At 40.2% G+C, this 19,424-nt stretch overlaps 1 protein-coding gene across 2 annotated transcripts; it reads right to left on the bottom strand.

The window, feature by feature from the left end:
* Positions 1-298: 298 nt before the first annotated feature.
* On the bottom strand, positions 299-19,423 carry LOC120722633 (zinc finger protein 260-like). Of its 2 annotated transcripts, XM_040013685.1 has the most exons (5): positions 19,161-19,423; positions 16,553-16,768; positions 15,920-16,171; positions 1,816-2,655; positions 299-1,647 (listed from the first exon to the last, which is right to left on the bottom strand). In XM_040013685.1, the coding sequence occupies exons 1-5, from the start codon at positions 19,321-19,323 to the stop codon at positions 1,283-1,285; spliced, it is 1,836 nt and encodes a 611-aa protein (XP_039869619.1). In that variant the 5' UTR covers positions 19,324-19,423; the 3' UTR covers positions 299-1,282. The 2 variants fall into 2 exon arrangements, with proteins under 2 accessions (XP_039869619.1, XP_039869620.1); XM_040013686.1 differs by lacking the exons at positions 299-1,647; positions 1,816-2,655 and adding an exon at positions 2,992-3,109.
* Position 19,424: the final 1 nt, after the last annotated feature.

The following is a 19,424-nucleotide window of genomic DNA, read 5'->3' as shown; positions in this document are numbered from 1 at the left end:
ATGGTGGTATAGAAAAGTCTTAGACATGCTCTTGGCAGACAGGGGAGGTGTGTGTTCAGTGTTTGCTATTATTTGCTCCACTTTTGTTCTGAAACACACAACTTCAGGAGACATTGATGGAGTACCGTTGAGGACCTGGAAAGTGAGGACGAGAATCAAGCAAGTTAGCATGATTATCCACTTGAATGCGTTGAATCTTTCTGGCCAGTTGATCACCAAAAGGCAGATCACACGAAGCCCTGTTTAACAGCTCGTTTGGAAGTACTGTTAGTTTTTCAAAGAGCAGCAGGATTGTGGGGTCGCAAATTTTAAAGGCTTTGCAGAATTTCTATAGGCTGGAAAGATGTTGATTCAGGCTTTTGGAACACAATTGAAACCAAAACACAAAATCTACAGGAGATGAGTGAAGTGTGATGCCAACAGTTTTATTGAACATACAAGATTAACAAAGATTTAGAAGAAAGAAAAGCCCACTAGGGTGTTCGCCATAAGTACATGCAGGCCAAACGCCAATCAAGATAAATAAAGATGAAGACTCCCGGGACTGTTCTGAGGTCCTTTTACAAAACAACAGCTGGGTATCAACAGGTGGTCACATAACAGTAGTGCAAGCTATGTTAAAAATATGAATAATGAATGACCTAAGTATATGGGTCACAAACAATACGAGAACCTGAATCAACCGCCTAACATTGTCATTCCCTAAAATATTCCCTTTCCATCTACAAAGCACTTCCCATTAATGTCAATCTAGTGTATAAATTCATTAAAAAAAACCAAAATCCCAACAGGAGTTCTGGCAGTGTGCAAGTTAGCGAACAGTGTACAGTTAGTAAACTGTTTCATGCTTTAAACACCTTCAAACTGTGAACTTCAGAGAAAAAACTGATTTCAATAAAGGCTACCGCATGTACACGGGTAGTTTTTTTAAACTGATATTTCCAAGTGTGATTCTGAGAAATAGTTCTTTTATGTCAAGACCCAAAAATATCTCAAGCACTGTTGAGGCCATGCCAAAGAAAATGAAGAAACTTCAGTAAAGACAAAGCCCATAAACAATAAAAAATGATGTCAGAAAATGTGATAAAGGTGCAAACATTTCATGTTGCGAGACAAACACTTTTTCTTGTCCATGTGTGAAAAAAGAAACTGAGCTTCTGAAAACCTTTTCAAAATGAAGTTTTTAAATGATCCAAACACTGTTTATGTGATCTGCCATCACCATTTTCTAAGAATGAAACTTAGCATGTAGGATGGTTTCCGAAATGCATTTTCAACTGTACTAAAGTAATACAGAATGTGGCTTCTCACCTGTGTGAATTTGCATGTGTCTCTTCAAATGACTCTTCCTAGTAAATCTTTTCCCACAGGTGCTACAGCAATGTGGCTTCTCACCTGTGTGAATTTGCATGTGCATATTCAACTCACTCTTGCTAGTAAATCTTTTCCCACAGGTGCTACAGCAATGTGGCTTCTCGCCTGTGTGAATTTGCATGTGCATATTCAAATGACCCTTCATAGTAAATCTTTTCCCACAGGTGCTACAGCAATGTGGCTTCTCACCTGTGTGAATTTGCATGTGTCTCTTCAAATGACTCTTCCTAGTAAATCTTTTCCCACAGGTGCTACAGCAATGTGGCTTCTCACCTGTGTGAATTTGCATGTGTCTCTTCAAATGACTCTTCCTAGTAAATCTTTTCCCCAGTTGATACAGCAATGTGGCTTCTCACCTGTTGAATTTTGCATGTGCATATTCACTCACTTCTTGCTAGTAAATCTTTTCCCCACAGTGCTACAGCAATGTGGCTTCCTCACCTGTGTGAATTTGCATGTGCATATTCAAATGACCCTTCATAGTAAATCTTTTCCCACAGGTGCTACAAGAATGTGGCTTCTCGCCTGTGTGAATTCGCATGTGCATATTCAAATGACCCTTCATAGTAAATCTTTTCCCACAGGTGCTACAGCAATGTGGCTTCTCGCCTGTGTGAATTCGCATGTGCATATTCAAATGACCCTTCATAGTAAATCTTTTCCCACAGGTGCTACAAGAATGTGGCTTCTCGCCTGTGTGAATTCGCATGTGTGTTTTCAAATTAGATTTTACATGAAATCTTTTCCCACAACTACTACAGCAATGTGGCTTCTCGCCTGTGTGAATTCGCATGTGTGTTTTCAGATTTAATTTTACAAGAAATCTTTTCCCACAGGTGCTACAGCAATGTGGTTTCTCACCAGTGTGACTTCGCATGTGTTTAGTTAAGTCTGACTTCCAAATAAATCTTTTCCCACAAGTTCTACATAACTTAGCTGTCTTGGAATTTTGAACTGACAAGCCTGATACGATTTGCTCTGACTTATTTCTGTGTGAGTTACCATCCTTGCTTTCATCCTCATCTGTGTCAGAAGAGTTGTGAGAAAGGCACTGGTCACAGCATGGTTCTGATTCACTGTGGTCACTTTTTTCACGAGATGGAAAATTTGCAGTCTCCTGCATTAGTACAAGCGGTTTTTCCTCTTCAGTGGTACTGAGTTCCTCCTGTTCCCCTTTAATCTGTGAAGGATCCTCCTGGCCTAAACTGGAGTTCTTCTCCTGGTTACAGACCTGCTGATTTGTGAGCCCCTCCTCATCCTTACAGTCATGTTGTGGAAAATCTGAAGGGACAGATCAAAAAGCATACATTTTTTTGCCTTAACCATTAGCAAATCTCCACATGGTAAGCATGTTGCTTAGATATACCAATGAAAATCATGTTGTGGGGAGAAACAGTTTTGCTGACTCAGTGAAAACCATTTTGGCTGCTCATTTACAAACTCTACAAATAATATAAACAGACCATCTACGATGAGAAAATAAAGACGATATATAATCAAACAAAACAAAGTCGTATCCCTGAAAATTTTTAATCAAAGTGCACAAAACATTTAAAAGTTTATTTAAAATTAGTTAAAAACTTTACAGGACACTCACTGCAGTATTTTTTTGTTTATTTTTTTAGATTAACCATTCATTGCCTGAAAGTTGGGGAGAATGGCAGGTAGAACCTTCACCTTTCAGGTCCCTCTTCTGTGAAAACAGCTGCCAATTTGGATTCGGAAGACAGATACCCTCTCTACTTTTAAGATTAGGCTTAGGTCAGTACTGTTGGGGCAGTTAGCATTCTCTTAAAGTCTCTTTGTATGTTTTACTGTCTGGTGGCCTCTTGTTGGTTTACATTATGGTTAACACTAGAAATACTGACTTTTTTCTTGGTGCAAGTCCCTACCACTAGATTTACTAACCCCGTGCAAATTTGCGTAAATTCCCTGAACCTAACACCTACTAGCACCTCAATATATATATATATATATATATATATATATATATATATATATATATATTAGGGGTGCAACAATACATGTATCGGTATTGAACCGTTCGATACAGTGCTTTCAGTTCGGTACGCATATGTATCGAACAATACAAATTTAAATTTATTTTATCAACTTTTCTTCTGACGATGCTGTCTGTGTTGAGAGCTCAGTGGATCTGCGTTCGACTACTCCGCCTAGGCTGCCCTGTCGAGCGCAGATCCACTGAGCGCAGCGCAAGCTAATGAGACAGAAGCTAAGCTCGTTGCAACATGGCAACAGGGCTTTGGAGCGTGATGTCACGGGGGTGGGCGTGAAAAGGATTTTGGCCCGATCTGCCATTTTGGGGGTCTTGCGCAAGTGAAGAGGGAGCGAAGGCACACACAACAGCCATGGTTCGTTCTTGCTGTGTGGTCGTCTGCAATGTTCGATCGCACGACCGGCAAGAGAATAAGCTTGAAAAGGGTTTATCTTTTAATTCTTTCCCAACCCGGAAGCAACATGAGGCAGCTCGTGTATTGATGTTACCAAACAAAGGTGTCTAGCCTGGATAGCAGCTGTGAGACGAGCTGATATCCAGTTCTCTTCCATCTCCAAATATCTGTTGATGCTCCTGACATTTTCATTCCGGTAAGTTCTAAATATGTTCATATCACTCTTATTAGAGTCTTATTAGAGCCTATTAGTTTTATTTTCTATGCGCTCTGAGCTCATAGCAAATTAGAACAAACATCCTACTGAGTGATTTTGCAGAACTACCTTCTATTTATAGAGTTGCTAATTATTTGGCATTATTGCAGCAAACCAGCCTATGAAATGGGTGAAACACATCATGACTGGGTTCCAGCGCTACACAAGGGACCTGCTTCAAACATACCACCATGCCAATCAGATTACTTCTTCCATGTGAGGGTGAAGAGGTGACCCTCCTGGATAAGATGGTGAAGGTTTGCTGCGTTTTGGTGAACAGTGTGATAATAAAACCAGGGAAAAATGAAACCTGCTCCTGTTAAATATTCTTAAGTCTTGTGTTGTTAAAATTGCTGTATTTTTTCAAAAGATACAGTAAATAAAGTAATGTTAGTAGTGGGTGATATCATGTAAACACTATCATGATTTTGTGTAAACATTTTGTCATTTGTAAACTATAAATGACATTGATTCTACATTGTAACTGATGTGATGTTCTATAAGGTGGTTGTAATAAAAAAAGAGGCAAAAATTAGTTTGTTTCTTTATTCAACTTTTGAACAGTGGTACTCAGTCAGTATATATTCAGTAAATGCAAATTATTTACACGGCAGTGCACTACAGGCATAAATCTACAGGGAGTGCAGAATTATTAGGCAAATGAGTATTTTGTCCACATCATCCTCTTCATGCATGTTGTCTTACTCCAAGCTGTATAGGCTTGAAAGCCTACTACCAATTAAGCATATTAGGTGATGTGCATCTCTGTAATGAGAAGGGGTGTTGTCTAATGACATCAACACCCTATATCAGGTGTGCATAATTATTAGGCAACGTCCTTTCCTTTGGCAAAATGGGTCAAAAGAAGGACTTGACAGGCTCAGAAAAGTCAAAAATAGTGAGATATCTTGCAGAGGGATGCAGCAGTCTCAAAATTGCAAAGCCTCTGAAGAGTGATCATCGAACAATCAAGCATTTCATTCAAAATACTCAACAGGGTCGCATGAAGCGTGTGGAAAAACCAAGGCGCAAAATAACTGCCCATGAACTGAGAAAAGTCAAGCGTGCAGCTGCCAAGATGCCACTTGCCACCAGTTTGGCCATATTTCAGAGCTGCAACATCACTGGAGTGCCCAAAAGCACAAGGTGTGCAATACTCAGAGACATGGCCAAGGTAAGAAAGGCTGAAAGACGACCACCACTGAACAAGACACACAAGCTGAAACGTCAAGACTGGGCCAAGAAATATCTCAAGACTGATTTTTCTAAGGTTTTATGGACTGATGAAATGAGAGTGAGTCTTGATGGGCCAGATGGATGGGCCGGTGGCTGGATTGGTAAAGGGCAGAGAGCTCCAGTCTGACTCAGACGCCAGCAAGGTGGAGGTGGAGTACTGGTTTGGGCTGGTATCATCAAAGATGAGCTTGTGGGGCCTTTTCGGGTTGAGGATGAAGTCAAGCTCAACTCCCAGTCCTACTGCCAGTTTCTGGAAGACACCTTCTTCAAGCAGTGGTACAGGAAGAAGTCTGCATCCTTCAAGAAAAACATGATTTTCATGCAGGACAATGCTCCGTCACACGCGCCCAAGTACTCCACAGCGTGGCTGGCAAGAAAGGGTATAAAAGAAGAAAAACTAATGACATGGCCTCCTTGTTCACCTGATCTGAACCCCATTGAGAACCTGTGGTCCATCATCAAATGTGAGATTTACAAGGAGGGAAAACAGTACACCTCTCTGAACAGTGTCTGGGAGGCTGTGGTTGCTGCTGCACGCAATGTTGATGGTGAACAGATCAAAACACTGACAGAATCCATGGGTGGCAGGCTTTTGAGTGTCCTTGCAAAGAAAGGTGGCTATATTGGTCGCTGATTTGTTTTTGTTTTGTTTTTGAATGTCAGAAATGTATATTTGTGAATGTGATGTTATATTGGTTTCACTGGTAAAAATAAATAATTGAAATGGGTATATATTTGTTTTTGTTAAGTTGCCTAATAATTATGCACAGTAATAGTCACCTGCACACACAGATATCCCCCTAAAATAGCTAAAACTAAAAACAAACTAAAAACTACTTCCAAAAACATTCAGCTTTGATATTAATGAGTTTTTTGGGTTCATTGAGAACATGGTTGTTGTTCAATAATAAAATTATTCCTCAAAAATACAACTTGCCTAATAATTCTGCACTCCCTGTAGACCCCTAGATAAAACATTATGGGTCATTCCCACAACCCACAGCTTTACTGTGTTCCAGCAAAGTATCCAATAGCAGTGACAACTCCTCCACAGTAGCAGGTGGGATTTTTCTGTTTTGAGGACGGCTCCTTTTACCTGTCACTACAGATGGTCTGTTTATGTTTTGATTGAGAGCCTTTTTTTGGGCAGCTGAAGAGGAGAAGTCTATCTTATGGCCAACCTCTGGCTGTATATTGGTCATATTACCCAGCAAAACCCAGTATGCAGGTTCATCTGTAACAGTCCTTGTGCCACGGATCAACACTGTTGCTTCTACATTAAACAGAAGAGCAGTGACGTGGGTGCAGGTCTCCGCGACTCCGGCCTTACAGGTGCAGTGGGCGGCTTCAACCTTCCCTGTGATGCTCACAGTGACCCATGGCTGCAATGCTGGTTCATTCAGTCTTTGAGAGTGCAGTACCTGAAACACACACAGACAAAGTTCATTTAAAGACAAGAACTAATGAGCCATGGCCGACACAAATGTGTTTTATCTACTTTATCATAAATGTAACAGAGTGTTTAGAAAGTTAGCACATACATGTAATTTTTCATTTCTTTATGTGTCCATCTATAGAACGCTGCATGTTATATTCTAAATCTGCCTGTTCTGTCAGAAACCTGCCTGCAGAAAATGAACCTAAAGGATGTAATGCAAGGATGTAATCACTTTCAAGATGGAGAAAGCATAAAGTGACAATTATGAATCACTTAATATGATAAGGAGATTCTGCAGGTCATTAATCAATGTATAAAACTAAAATAAAATGTATTTTTAGTGACACAGGATACAAACATGGAAGCAAGATGCATAATTAGGATTATTTATAATAAATATGAATAAATTAGTGCAATTTCTTAACCATAAAGAATAACTAAATCCTTTAGGACAGTGTCTCATCAATGCACTGAACTCACTATGTTATCCACCTAACAGCCTCCACATGTTCTCACTGTAATTTCCCCTCATGAATGAATTTATGCTGCACTAATCTGAATGTTTGCAGGGAAATCAAACGCATTTCACTCGCAGTACTTGAGCTGACTTACCTTTGTTTGAATGACGACTTGTACGCGCTGACTCCACAGACAAGGTACGAAAATATGTCAGGCTAAGTCAGTAGCGGTTGGTCTTCAGGGTTTCTACTCCACGGCCGTATTTCATACGGGTCCACATTTCCAATGCACGCTATTTTCTGCAAGTACCGCTGCTTCGCCTCTGGACGTAATCGGTCTCTATACAGTCCGTTCTCTTTTGAGCTGCTTTTAAGCATCTTTCTTGTAGTCGTTGTTCCAACACAGTGTGTTTGTTTTGATTCGTAGACCCCGAAAATGGCGCTGCGCTCCCACAATGCATTGCGGTGTGACGTCAACTCCAAAGCCCTACTGCCTCAACGCTACCCGAAATTGAACCTCCCCCACCCTCATTCAGATCTGGCGTTTGGAACTATTTTGGTTTTCATGTGAAGTATGACCCTGAAGGTTAAGCGTGTCATGGACAAAAGTAAAACAGTATGTTGGATGTGCCACGCAATGCTCAATTACATTGGTGGAAACTAGTGCGTTAGCGCAGTTAGCTGGTTAACATGTTGACGCCGTCCAGCCCCACACACGGGGCGATCCACGGTAACTCGTTAACGGAGATTTGCCGCGTTATGATGTTGACGTCATTTTAACGAGATTAACGCTGACAGCACTAGTGGGAACACAACGAATATCACTGCACATTTACGCCGACATCATCCTAGTGCAAAGACAAGTGGAAGCAGACAAAAACAACAAGCACGCATGCTACAAACTTTACCCGAGTCATTTAGACAGCCGTTAGCACATGATTCTCCTTATGGGGACCTGATATGTTTAACATGCTGCTGAGAATATAGCCCAGAAGAAGCGTATAGTATAGCTTTTATTTTGGAAAGAGCCATTTCTCTGTAATAAACTCTCTTTTCCAAAGATGAGTGATGTTGAGTCTGTGTTTCCACAGGTCCCGCTAGTTTAGAGACTTATTCCTCATGAAGAACACAAGACAAAACAGAACATCTTCAACCGGTCAGAACCACGCAGTGGAGCAATGCTCCTCACCTGTCTCTAGCCCAGTTCCTTCAAAGAGCAGCTCTCCTCGTAGCCATTTTATTGACATGACAGTTACAATACACATCACAGCACAAGCACCCCCCAATGGTTCTAAGACAAGGCACTGTGTGTGTGTGTGTGTCATGGGGGTGCGTTTGTGTGACCTCCTGCTCACCAAAAGGGTCATAAAAGCAGGAAGCTTACAACACAAGAAACAGATCTTTCAGATAGAATGTATCTACAATAAAACCTACGTCAGCCTCCCCTAACACCAAATTGGCTGGAGAGGTGGTCAGGATCAAAGGAATGGCTTTGATCCTACTGCTTGAACTAAGACTTTACAAATTTAAGAAACACAATGAGAACATTCAAAAATTTGACTTAACAAGTGATTTCTCGATCAGATAGATTTCTTTTTTTATTTTTTTTATTTTGTTTTTTCAGCAACATTAAATTTAAAAACTGTACTTTTGAGTTAAAATATATATTTATAATTTAATAAATGACAAATTAAAAAGGCATGAACATTTTTTTTATTGAATAAATATCGAACCGTGACACCAAAGTATCGTGAATTTTGTGTATTGTTGCACCCCTAATATATATATATATATATATATATATATATGTATATACACATACACACACACATTTATACACAGGTCACGGTGATAATTGAACAAAAAGCACAAAGATCAGATGTTGACTGGATTTGTTTTTGCTCCATCTCCTCCTTAAATATGTTTTTAACATTAGTTATAATTCAGAATTGGCGACTGAAACAAGTATGGCACATACAAAGGATAGATATATCCTCACTAAACCAAGTCTATGTTGAAACTCCGAGAGGTGACAGTCAGCAGGGGTTATGACAGTTGTGTACCGAGCAGGTCTGTCACACGTGTGTGAAGGTTCTCAGTCATCCAGGTCATCACAGTCTAAGGAGCTTGGAAAGAAAACGTCTGGACTTCTTTATCATCTTCACGGAAACTTAAAGTCCAGACACTTTTCTTTCCAAGCTCCTTAGATGGACTATCACACACTTTGCTGTGAGACAAGGCTGGGCAGCCATCTCCGAAATCATCGAAGCACTTTTACAAACAGGCTCTATCTTGACAAACCTATAAGATATCTGAAGATTAAACCACTACATTCACTGCTAAAAAATATTAAAAGTGTATTTGGTGACACACAAACGGGGTTTTTCAAAGTGCATTTCAGTTATTTTCCACATGCCGGTTGTTAGTGTGGAGAAGGACAAAGGGGGCCACCAGGCTAAAGCAATGGTTTTGACTCTATCAGCGTTAACCTCGCCCCCTGAGTTTGATGGGTGAGGCTGACAGATAAAATAAATTCATGAACAGCCAGAGGTCAGGACTGTGAAAAAGAAAGAAATCATGAAATAATTAATTAAATGTGTCAAGAAATAATTTAAACATGAAATAAATAAATAATTAAATGAGTCAAGAATTTATTAAATGTGTCAATAATTAATTACTTAAATATGTACTAAATATGTATTTAATTCCAATTTTAATTAATAATTGATACATTTTATTAATTATTTTATGGTGTATTTAATTAATTCACTTTGGCAGTCCTGGCATTCCACAGCACTATCCACTTTTCTGCAATGACAATGCCAATTTTCCACTTGTGGGACTAATAAAGACAGATTTGCTGTGTTTGTGCGTGCGTGTGTGTTGTTGTGCAACATTTGCGTTTCTTTACTGCTCAGATCCAAGGCAGGCCAAACCTCTGTGTTACAACCTTCAGAAATGCCTGCCGTATCTATACAAAAAACACACATTCACAATATATGGATACACAAGTCTGCTTTATTTTAAAATGTTGCGAACTTTACAGTGTTTGCAGATCCCGTGTCCATCATCCCTGCATTTGTGAATTTCTGACATGTTGCACAGGTAAACCTGCTGCGATTCCTGTTGCAGCTCTCTTGCACCTGGCACTGCGTTGTCTTTACAGTCCCTGGCACAGCAGCTACAGCAGCTTCAGCAGCCTGCCTCTGTGCTAGTATTTCCTTGTGCTGCATGAATCGACAACAAAGTTCCTGAGCTAGAAGACTCAGAAACAATCTTCTTTCGCTTGTCCATCCTGTACATGCCTTGTACAAAATGTAGGCATTCATCGCCGCCAGGTCCAGAATACTGTAGAAAACCACTACTGGCCACCTGCGTGTGGCTGCTCTTACGGAATACATCCGCGCCATTTGGTCCAACACATCTACACCACACTGTAAAAGCAGAGAGAGAGAGTCATGAGTATATGGGTTAGGGGGTTAGAGGGTTAAGGGTTAGGGTTAGGTCTTTGCTGACGACACAAACATTTTTTGCTCTAGTGATGATCTGCAGAATTTATTGGAGGATATGACTAATGAAATAAGTGAAGTGAAGTTCTGGCTTGATAAAAACAGATTATCATTAAATTTGAATAAATCTAAACGTATGTTATTTAGAAACAGTAGTTTAAATACAAATGCTAAGATTCAAATAAATGGTGTTGATATTGAAAGAGTCAGTGAAAATTAGATGAAAAACTTAAATGGAGAGCTCACGTAAGATATATTCATTCCAAAGTATCACGAAGCATTGCAATACTAAACAAGGCAAAACAGGTATTCGACAGAACATCACTTCATATTCTATACTGTTCACTGGTTTCACCATACTTAAGCTATTGTGCAGAGGTCTGGGGAAACAACTATAAAACCACATTACATTCACTTTTTACTCTTCAAAAAAAAAGCAATTCAAATCATCCACAATGCAGGTTATAGGGAACATACAAACTCACTATTTTTGCAGTCTGAAATATTGAAAGCACAACAAACAGCACAAATTCTATTCAAAAAATAAAGAACTGCCAAGTAATATTCAGAGTATGTTTGTTTTGAAAGAAGGAAATTATAATTTAAGAGGTTTTTGTAACTTCAAAACAGGGAATGTACATACTACAAGAAAGAGCTTTTGTTTTTCTGTTCATGGAGTGAAACTGTGGAACAGTCTGAATATGGAATTAAAGCAATCTCCAAACATAAAACAGTTCAAAAAGAGTTATAAAAATATGATCTTCTTGAACTATAAAGAAAGGGAAAATATTGAAATTATGTGAACGTCCCTATTTTAAAAAAAAAGAAAAGAAAAGAAAAATCATGACGTGATAGTATAGGATATAGTATATAGTATATCAGAAATCTGTTCACTATTTTTATTACAAATTATATCAGTAAGGAAGCTGACTAAATATTAACTGATAATTTATGGCAAAGGGGTGGGATCAAATAAGTGTTTACTTCTTCCCACTCCCTTTCAACATGTAAATGAATCAGAATGGTAGCAATATTGAAATGTATTGATTTTCGTATTTTTTTCTCTCTTATTTTCTTTTCTAAATGTACCTGTATATTGTTAACATGTTTGAAATAAATAAATAAAATAAAATAAAATAAATATGTGCTTTTTTTCTATAGGCCTGTATAGCACACATGAGAAAACACTGTAGCACTGGTATAAAATTATACACACATTCACATACCTTCATGTGGTTAAAGTCGGTTATCGTATTGGGCTTCCTCTTTCTGTTGTCACCAATCGTCATGTCTTGGTGCCTTGAAGTTAAGACACACAGTCTTGGTTTTTTTAGGTGCATAAATTGTCAAGCAGACACTGACACTTCCAAGCACTGAAGTGGAGAATACCTCTCGCTGTGCAGTGTCACAGGGAAGTAAAGGAACTGTCCGTTGTGACATTTCTCCCATCATCCAAAAATGCCTCCATCAGTTTCATGACCACGTTGTCTGCCAGCCTCTCTCCCTTCTGACGACTGGGGTCCTTTCCCAGGTAAGGAGATGCATTGGAGACATGTTTGGTCTCCAAATCTGTGGCCATCCAGAATTTGATCCCAAATTTGTCTGGCTCGGTTGCAATATACTGTGTGGATGGACAACGAACCTTGGTAGGGAACAGCTGTTCATCTATGGTCATGTGTTCTCCTGGAGTAAAACTCTTAGCACAGTTCTCGTTGAAGCGTGTCCAGATGTCGGAGATCGCCACAAATTTGTCTGTTTTCACCCGTTCTGCCTGCGTGTCCTTGTCATCAAATCAAAGGTGTTGCATAATTGAAATGAATCTGTCTCGGGGCCTTGATTACCAGCACCAGAAATCTTTCTTACCAGCAATCCACAATGGCACCAACGGGACACATGATTGCTCTTTGTTGTAGCGTCCTGATGACACCCAGTTTGTGCTCCAGTGGATGATGAGAGTCAAACCTTAGATACTGATCCGTATGTGCAGGTTTACGGTACACGTCAGCTTTTAGATGTCCCCCATTCCTGATGGAAATCTCGCAGTCTAAGAAGGCTAACCTGCCACTTTTCATATCCTCCCTGGTGAATTTGATGTGTCGGTCCACCGAGTTAATGTAATCCGTGAAATGTAGTACGTCCTGGGACCAATGGCTTGGTGGTGTTCCAGGGTAGGATAGCAAAGCCCTCTTTTCCACTTGACCTCCCAGTCCAGTGTTCCTTCAGTGGGCTGGTTTCAGTCATTATGCAAATTTACTGTTTATAAGATTTGGGGAAACCTGCAGTCAGCTGAGATTGAAGAAGTCACTTGGATGAGTGACGAAACGTTTCTCCCACAAAACGCTACGTCCAGATGAACAGAATCAATTTTTGGAGATTTACTTTCCTGGATGATTGAGAATGCATCAAGACATAAACAAATAGAGAATGGTAAATTTACATGAACCTCACTCTAAATGGCTTTATATAAATATCATACGTACTATGGCAATGACAGACCTTAGCAGACTCTGTGGGTCCAGCTTGTGCAGTGAAGCACGAGCGATTTGCTACTGCACTGGGCATTCCAATGTCCTCCTCTACCCACACAGTGCCGTCTTTTGCCGTGTGGCTCAGACTGGGCTTCCCAGTACCACGGTGCCGCTTCCATGGAGGCATGTTGGGTTCTTGTTCCGTCTCCTTTTTAGATTCTTCTGAGGAGGTATCAGTGGCCTGCTGGACAAATGAAACCTCTCCTACATCAGAGTCTGCTTCATCCATTTCCTGAAGCAAGGAAATGGATGCGCGCCTGTTGCGCGCAGATGTTCTTCCTGTGAGGCAGTGATACAGAGGCCATCCTGATGTGCGTTGTCAGAAATGCGAAGAAGAAATGATTCTCCCGCCTGGGCTGTCTGCTTTTATGCACAGCACTGTGCTGAAGTAATGCAATGCCACTCCCTCACATACACAGTCACAATGGAAGATCTGTGGTGAGAGTCAAGGAACTGCATTGCTGAATGCTGCAAACAGACTATGACACAGACAGACTGTGTGGGAGAGTAACCTAAGACAAAAGGCAGAAAGATGAAGAGATGAACCAACCTGGAACTGAGGGACAGAATTAATTTTTTATGTTTTCTTTTTTATGTTTTGCTATTTTTACATGAACAGGCAAAGGAGAGAACATGCAACGCTGGGGAGATCACACATGTCACTCATGTCATTGTATTAGCAACTTTTCATTCTGTTTTCACACAATTTTTTATAAATAAAACAGACTTGTGTTTCCATATATTGTGAATATGTCTTACACATTTGCAGGTCAGTCAATGTGTGGGATATTTTGTATAGATACGGCAGGCATTTCTGAAGGTTGTAACACAGAGGTTTGGCCTGCCTTGGATCTGAGCTACTCTGAGTAAACAAATGCAAATGTGCCAGGCCTCAAAGATAATGGGTGGTTTGCACAACAAAAGCAGGAGAATTGAGCTGACGACCTTTGAAAATCTCAGTAGGGGTGAATAACACCTTGGGTTAGTAAATTTAGTGTTAAAAAAGTAAGAAAAAATAAACAACATCATTTTAAAAAATGTTTGAAACTCAAGAGGTCAGAAATTTCACCAAGCTGTGTTATGGCTATTCTTCCCATCCCATGCAAGGACACCTGGATTGGCTGGAGGACTGTTTACTTAGCCTGATAGGCCGAAGGACACTGTCTCAGCTAAACTATGGACACGCACACACACACACTTACACTGATAAGCACTCACTCATCCTCCCTCCCTTTCCAACGCCTTCGATGCTTGTGCCCTACCGGGGAAGATAGCAGTCAACTGGACCAGCACAGATGCTGCAGGACCGGATGCGCTGTCTACACCGGCTCTCTCTTACCCTTTACCCGCCCCTGTTGCTTGTCTTGTGTTTCTATGGTGTATTGATAGTCATGTGCTTTTGTGCTGAGGTGTTTTTTCTGTTATCAAACTGTTCTCCCACTAGGAGCTCAGTCTGAGTGGAGTTTTTTTTCTCCTCCTCTTACCTCATGTAGTGTATTTTCGTTGTTTTTTCCTATCAGCCTACCTTTCTGACATGTCTGCCCAATGTGATGTTTGTGTAAAGTTGGTCAGAAGGTTCCTTTGTAAGTGCGCATGCGCCATTAGCGTGCTGCCTGCTGTGACCCTAATTTCCCTCGGGATGAATAAAGTATTCTGATTCTGATTCTGAAGCTGAGCATTTTTAAAATCAGCGTCACACCTATACTTCTCTATAGCTCGTAAACATGAAGCAAAGACAGCGCTTTGTATGTTGCAGACATTCATCAGCAGCTGCTTAAAACAAATCCTCCGTATCCAGTGGCCAGAGAGGATTACAAACTGTGGACAAGTACAAACCAGAAACCAATAGCAATACAGTTCTGAGAGAAACTGGTGCTGGATTGGCCACACAATCAGGAAGTCCACCAATAACATCACTACACAGGCCTTGTGCTGGAATCCAAAGCGAAAGAAGAAGAAAGAAAGACCCAGAAACACATGGCACAAGGACACACCTATCATAGTGTTGTGTGGTTTGCTAAAAGCTTAGTTTCAAATCAATATATTTTATTTTTAAATTGATCGTTCAGTCCTCATGGGGATTATTATGTTATCCACAAAAGGTTTAGTGGATGTACTCAGTCATAATGTACAGGGGCGGCTCCAGAATTTTTTCATATGGGTGGCCATATGGGGGCCACTGAAAACATTGAGATGGCACACCAAAAACATAATTTAAAGTTCTTTTTTTGTTTTGTTTTTTTATATGCTGTTGTCAAATATAGGTCACTTGAAAAAAGAAAGAAAAGTACATGCGTAGTTAATTTCCTGTTATTAAATTTGATATTCACTGTAAGTGTGCCTGCAGGTGCAGGGGCGCAGCACAGGCGAAGGAGTGACGACTGCAATTTGGAGGGACAAACAAAGTGACCATATGAATGACAAATATGAATATGGAGGAATAAATAACAAACTGACGTTTCAACTCATTGTAGGGTGTCTTCCTCTCTCTTGTACTCAATTATTTTCAACATAAGACAGTCCTGACAGGGGCGACACTGGGAGGGCTAGACATTTTGGCTCTTAGAATATTACGTCAGTTTCCTTATTGCAGTCGGTCTTTAAATTCTTCATGTGCCTCTATAAAGTATATCGGAGGTCTGATTAGGACCCAACATGAGTTAGATTTCTTAATACAAAACTGAATCTATCTATTAAAGTTTTGCATACCTATTCTGTGCAACTTTACTTCAGGGTTCCACATGATGCCCAGCTCCTGCCCGGTCCAGATGATGATGCCTTTGGTTTCCTGCTTCAGTGCAAGCTGCTCTCCTTCCTCATTGGTGGAGATTTCCTCCTGTTCCTCTTTAGTCTGTGGAGGATCTGTGTTCTGCTGGTCCAGACTGGAGTTCCTTTCCTGGCTACAGACCTGCGGGTCATCCAGATCCTCATTTTCCTTACAATCATGTTGCTGTGGGAGGTCTTGATGGACAGAACACACAAGAAAAAAGTCACACTGTGAGCAGGTCTCTCAGATATGTGAGCGATATTTAAATATTCTCTCTCATGCAGCGAACAGAGAAGAATTCTGTTTACATGCAGAAAGTCATCATTTATGAGGCGTACAGCTCACTACTCCAACTTGGTCCTTGTGGCCAATAATCCACAGTTTTCATTGTCTCAACATTTTTCTACATTCTGCGTACAGTTCTGGGCTAACATGACTTAAATCTGAAACAGAAAACATGTCTCCAGTGAGGCAGTATCCCAGGCGGTAATGCACGCCATGTGTCTTTGTGACATTTTGTTATAAGTCATATTCATTTCTATATTATGAAATCTGCTTATTACACTTTTACATACCAAATCTGGTCAGCCGTGATCCAGGTTTCCACAACAAATCCAGCTGTTCTCCGGTCCAGACATTAATCCCTTCATCCTCCTGCTTCAGTGCAAGCTGCTCTCCTTCCTGATTGGTGGAGATTTCCTCCTGTTCCTCTTTAGTCTGTAGAGGCTCTGGGTCCTCCTGGTTGAGACTGGAGCTCCTCTCCTGGTCACAGAACTGCTGATCGTTCAGACCTTCGTGTTCAACAAAAGGACACAAGAAAATAGTGACTAATGTGATGATAAGAAAGCTCAAGAAGGATGAAAACGGTCACCTATTGAGAATTTAGCTTGCGTTTTATGTTGCCACAGAAACATTCACTGATAGTCATTTGTTCACTGGATGATGTTGATAACCTTACAGCTGTCAGGGGTCTGATTTTTAGAGGTGACTGCCAGTGATCATCACACACTGTGAATAAACAAACAAATGAACAGCAGCATGATCTGAATATGATCATGAAAGCTTAAAGTATTTTACGACAGCAGGTAAGATATGCTGTTAATGCTAATCTTTTAACATTTTACTAATAAATATGATGCAAATCTCATGGTCCACTACATTCCAAAGATGCTCTGTTGGGTTGAGAGCTGGTGACTCTGGAGACCCGAGTACAGAGAACTCAATGTCATTTTAAGGGAACTGCATATTTTCTCTTTTTTGGACTACTCTCTGTAAATCATACAGATGTTTGTGCTGGAAATTTAAACAGATCAGCAGTTTCTGAAATACTCAGATCAGCCAATGTGGCACCAACACCCACACCATGATCAAAGTGATTTCAATCACCGTCACTGATCGCTATATGCTGAAATGCATGGACTGCTGCCATCTGATTGGCTGATTACATTTTGGATTAAAGAGTAGTTGAACGGGTGTAGTTAACAAAGTGGCCGTAAGTATGTTTACATAGATGCAGTGTTAGGGAGTAACGGCATACATGTTATGCGTTATGCGTTTAAATGCGTTATGCATTTAAAATACAAAACATGAGTAACTGTATTCCGATAGTTACCGATAAATTGGTAATAATTATAATACAGTTACTTCTAAATAAATGGATTACACGATGGTCTTTTCCTGTTTCATATCTCAGGCTATACCCTCTCTAATTTTGTTGATTTCACGCATTACCGGAAACCCAAACAAAACACGCAACAAGAGGCTCTAGTGTAAGTGTCTCTGTAATGTTGGTGGCGTCAGTTATACAATGGACCCAGCAACTGAGCTGCTCTCAACTATAAAGACTCCACCCGAAAGAAACATCTGGAAGTACATTCTTTTTTTAAAGACTAACATTAGCTAGGGCTGTGCGACATGACCAAAATCTCATATCCCAATATAAGACATCTCTCGTCCCGATAATGATATATATGACAAAATAGTGCTTTTTCTGTAAATTCTGTGAATGTGGGGCAATTTGACTTTCATGAAGTGTTTTCAGCTGGGTGTCGTGTACCTGGAGTCGAGTATTTTGACCAATGCACTATATATTTTTAGATATATGTTGTAACGGCCGCCATTTTCTTTCTGAGTATTTATTACACGTGGGGGAAAAGCCTGTTCTAACGTTTGAGTCTAAGGTTTATATTGAGCACCTGATGGCTCTTTTTTGCTTCTCATCTATAAACTCTCTCCACAAACTTTCACATGATTCATGCGTAGGTGGTCGAAGAGGTTTGTCGTGTTTGAGTCCGTGGTGGGAACCAGTCTGGGCATAATTTCCATAGTACAGTTTTCTGATCCGTGTCAGACTTTTCATAACCAAACCATGTCCATGCAACAGGGGGAGCCCCTCATTTAGGAATAACATCCTCAATTTGTTTTGACTGGTCCTTCTGTTTGGAGCTACCAGGTTCTGCCTCATCTTTATTGATAGCTACATCTTTATGTAGCTATCTAGGTTATGTCTCACTTCAGAATCTTCGATGTACTATTGCTGTGTGACTCATTACTATTACTGAAGGCTGCATTACAACCTGCTACCTGCAAATAATCATGTGCAGTTCTGAAAGCAAACAGAAAGAAAACCTATTACTGATACAGAAATTGTGTTCTATACGAGATCGCTGCAAAAACTGCAGCCTTGCCTAATGTCCACTCTACTGTTACTCATTTTACATCACGATTTAAAAATTTACTTGAGATTGCTTTCAGAACTGCACATGATTGTTTGTAGCTAGCAGGATGTTAATGCTATGAATCAAGTCTAACAGTCTTTAGTCTATGAAATAACTTTAGCTAAAGCCAGCTAACAATGTTAGCTCGGTGGCTAGTAGCCTTCGGTTATAGCAATAATTCACACAGCAATAGTACATTCAAGTAGTTGTAACAAGCAAGTAATAAAGTAATAAAGTAATCCGGACCAAAGTATTCAGAATACGTTATTCACATTGAGTAACTTAACGGAATAGTTACAAACTCCATTTGGGCCATGTATTCTGTAATCTTTAGTGGAAAACATTTTAAAAGTAACCTTCTCAACACTGCACAGATATAACTTCATACACTTTACTGTGGTGTATTACTAGTTCAATGCATTTAGATCATGCCCACGTTGATCCCGCAACCCTCACACCTCCACACCTGTATTGTGTGACTTTATCCCGGGTCTGATATCAAGCAGTCTTAGCTGACGGATCTCTTCCTCATACCGGATGATCGTTTTTTCAAACTCTGAGAAGATTTCTTCTGCAGCAGAAGTTAATCTCTCCTTGATAAACTCTCTAAGATTCTGAACTGAAGACATTATTGCAACAACAACCGACACGGCCAAACCAACATCTTCAAACTTAATTCAGGATCGCGATGGGATCTCTCAATGGCGCCATTGCTGCTTTTCTTCTTCTA

The sequence above is a fragment of the Simochromis diagramma genome, unplaced genomic scaffold (assembly GCF_900408965.1).
Source record: "Simochromis diagramma unplaced genomic scaffold, fSimDia1.1 OVJJ01000705.1, whole genome shotgun sequence".
Taxonomy (NCBI): domain Eukaryota; kingdom Metazoa; phylum Chordata; class Actinopteri; order Cichliformes; family Cichlidae; genus Simochromis; species Simochromis diagramma.
The sequence above is the reverse complement of the archived record's forward strand: the minus strand, read 5'-3'. Positions and strand labels throughout refer to the sequence as shown.

Excerpts from the sequence above, each read along its gene's own strand:
- LOC120722633 (XM_040013685.1), bottom strand. The coding sequence starts at position 19,323 with ATGTCTTCAGTTCAGAATCTTAGAGAGTTTATCAAGGAGAGATTAACT. Across the intron at positions 16,172-16,552 it reads ATCACGGCTGACCAGATTTG|ACCTCCCACAGCAACATGAT; the intron begins GTATGTAAAAGT and ends CTGTCCATCAAG. Across the intron at positions 1,648-1,815 it reads GCACATGCAAATTCACACAG|GTGAGAAGCCACATTGCTGT; the intron begins GTGAGGAAGCCA and ends AAATTCACACAG.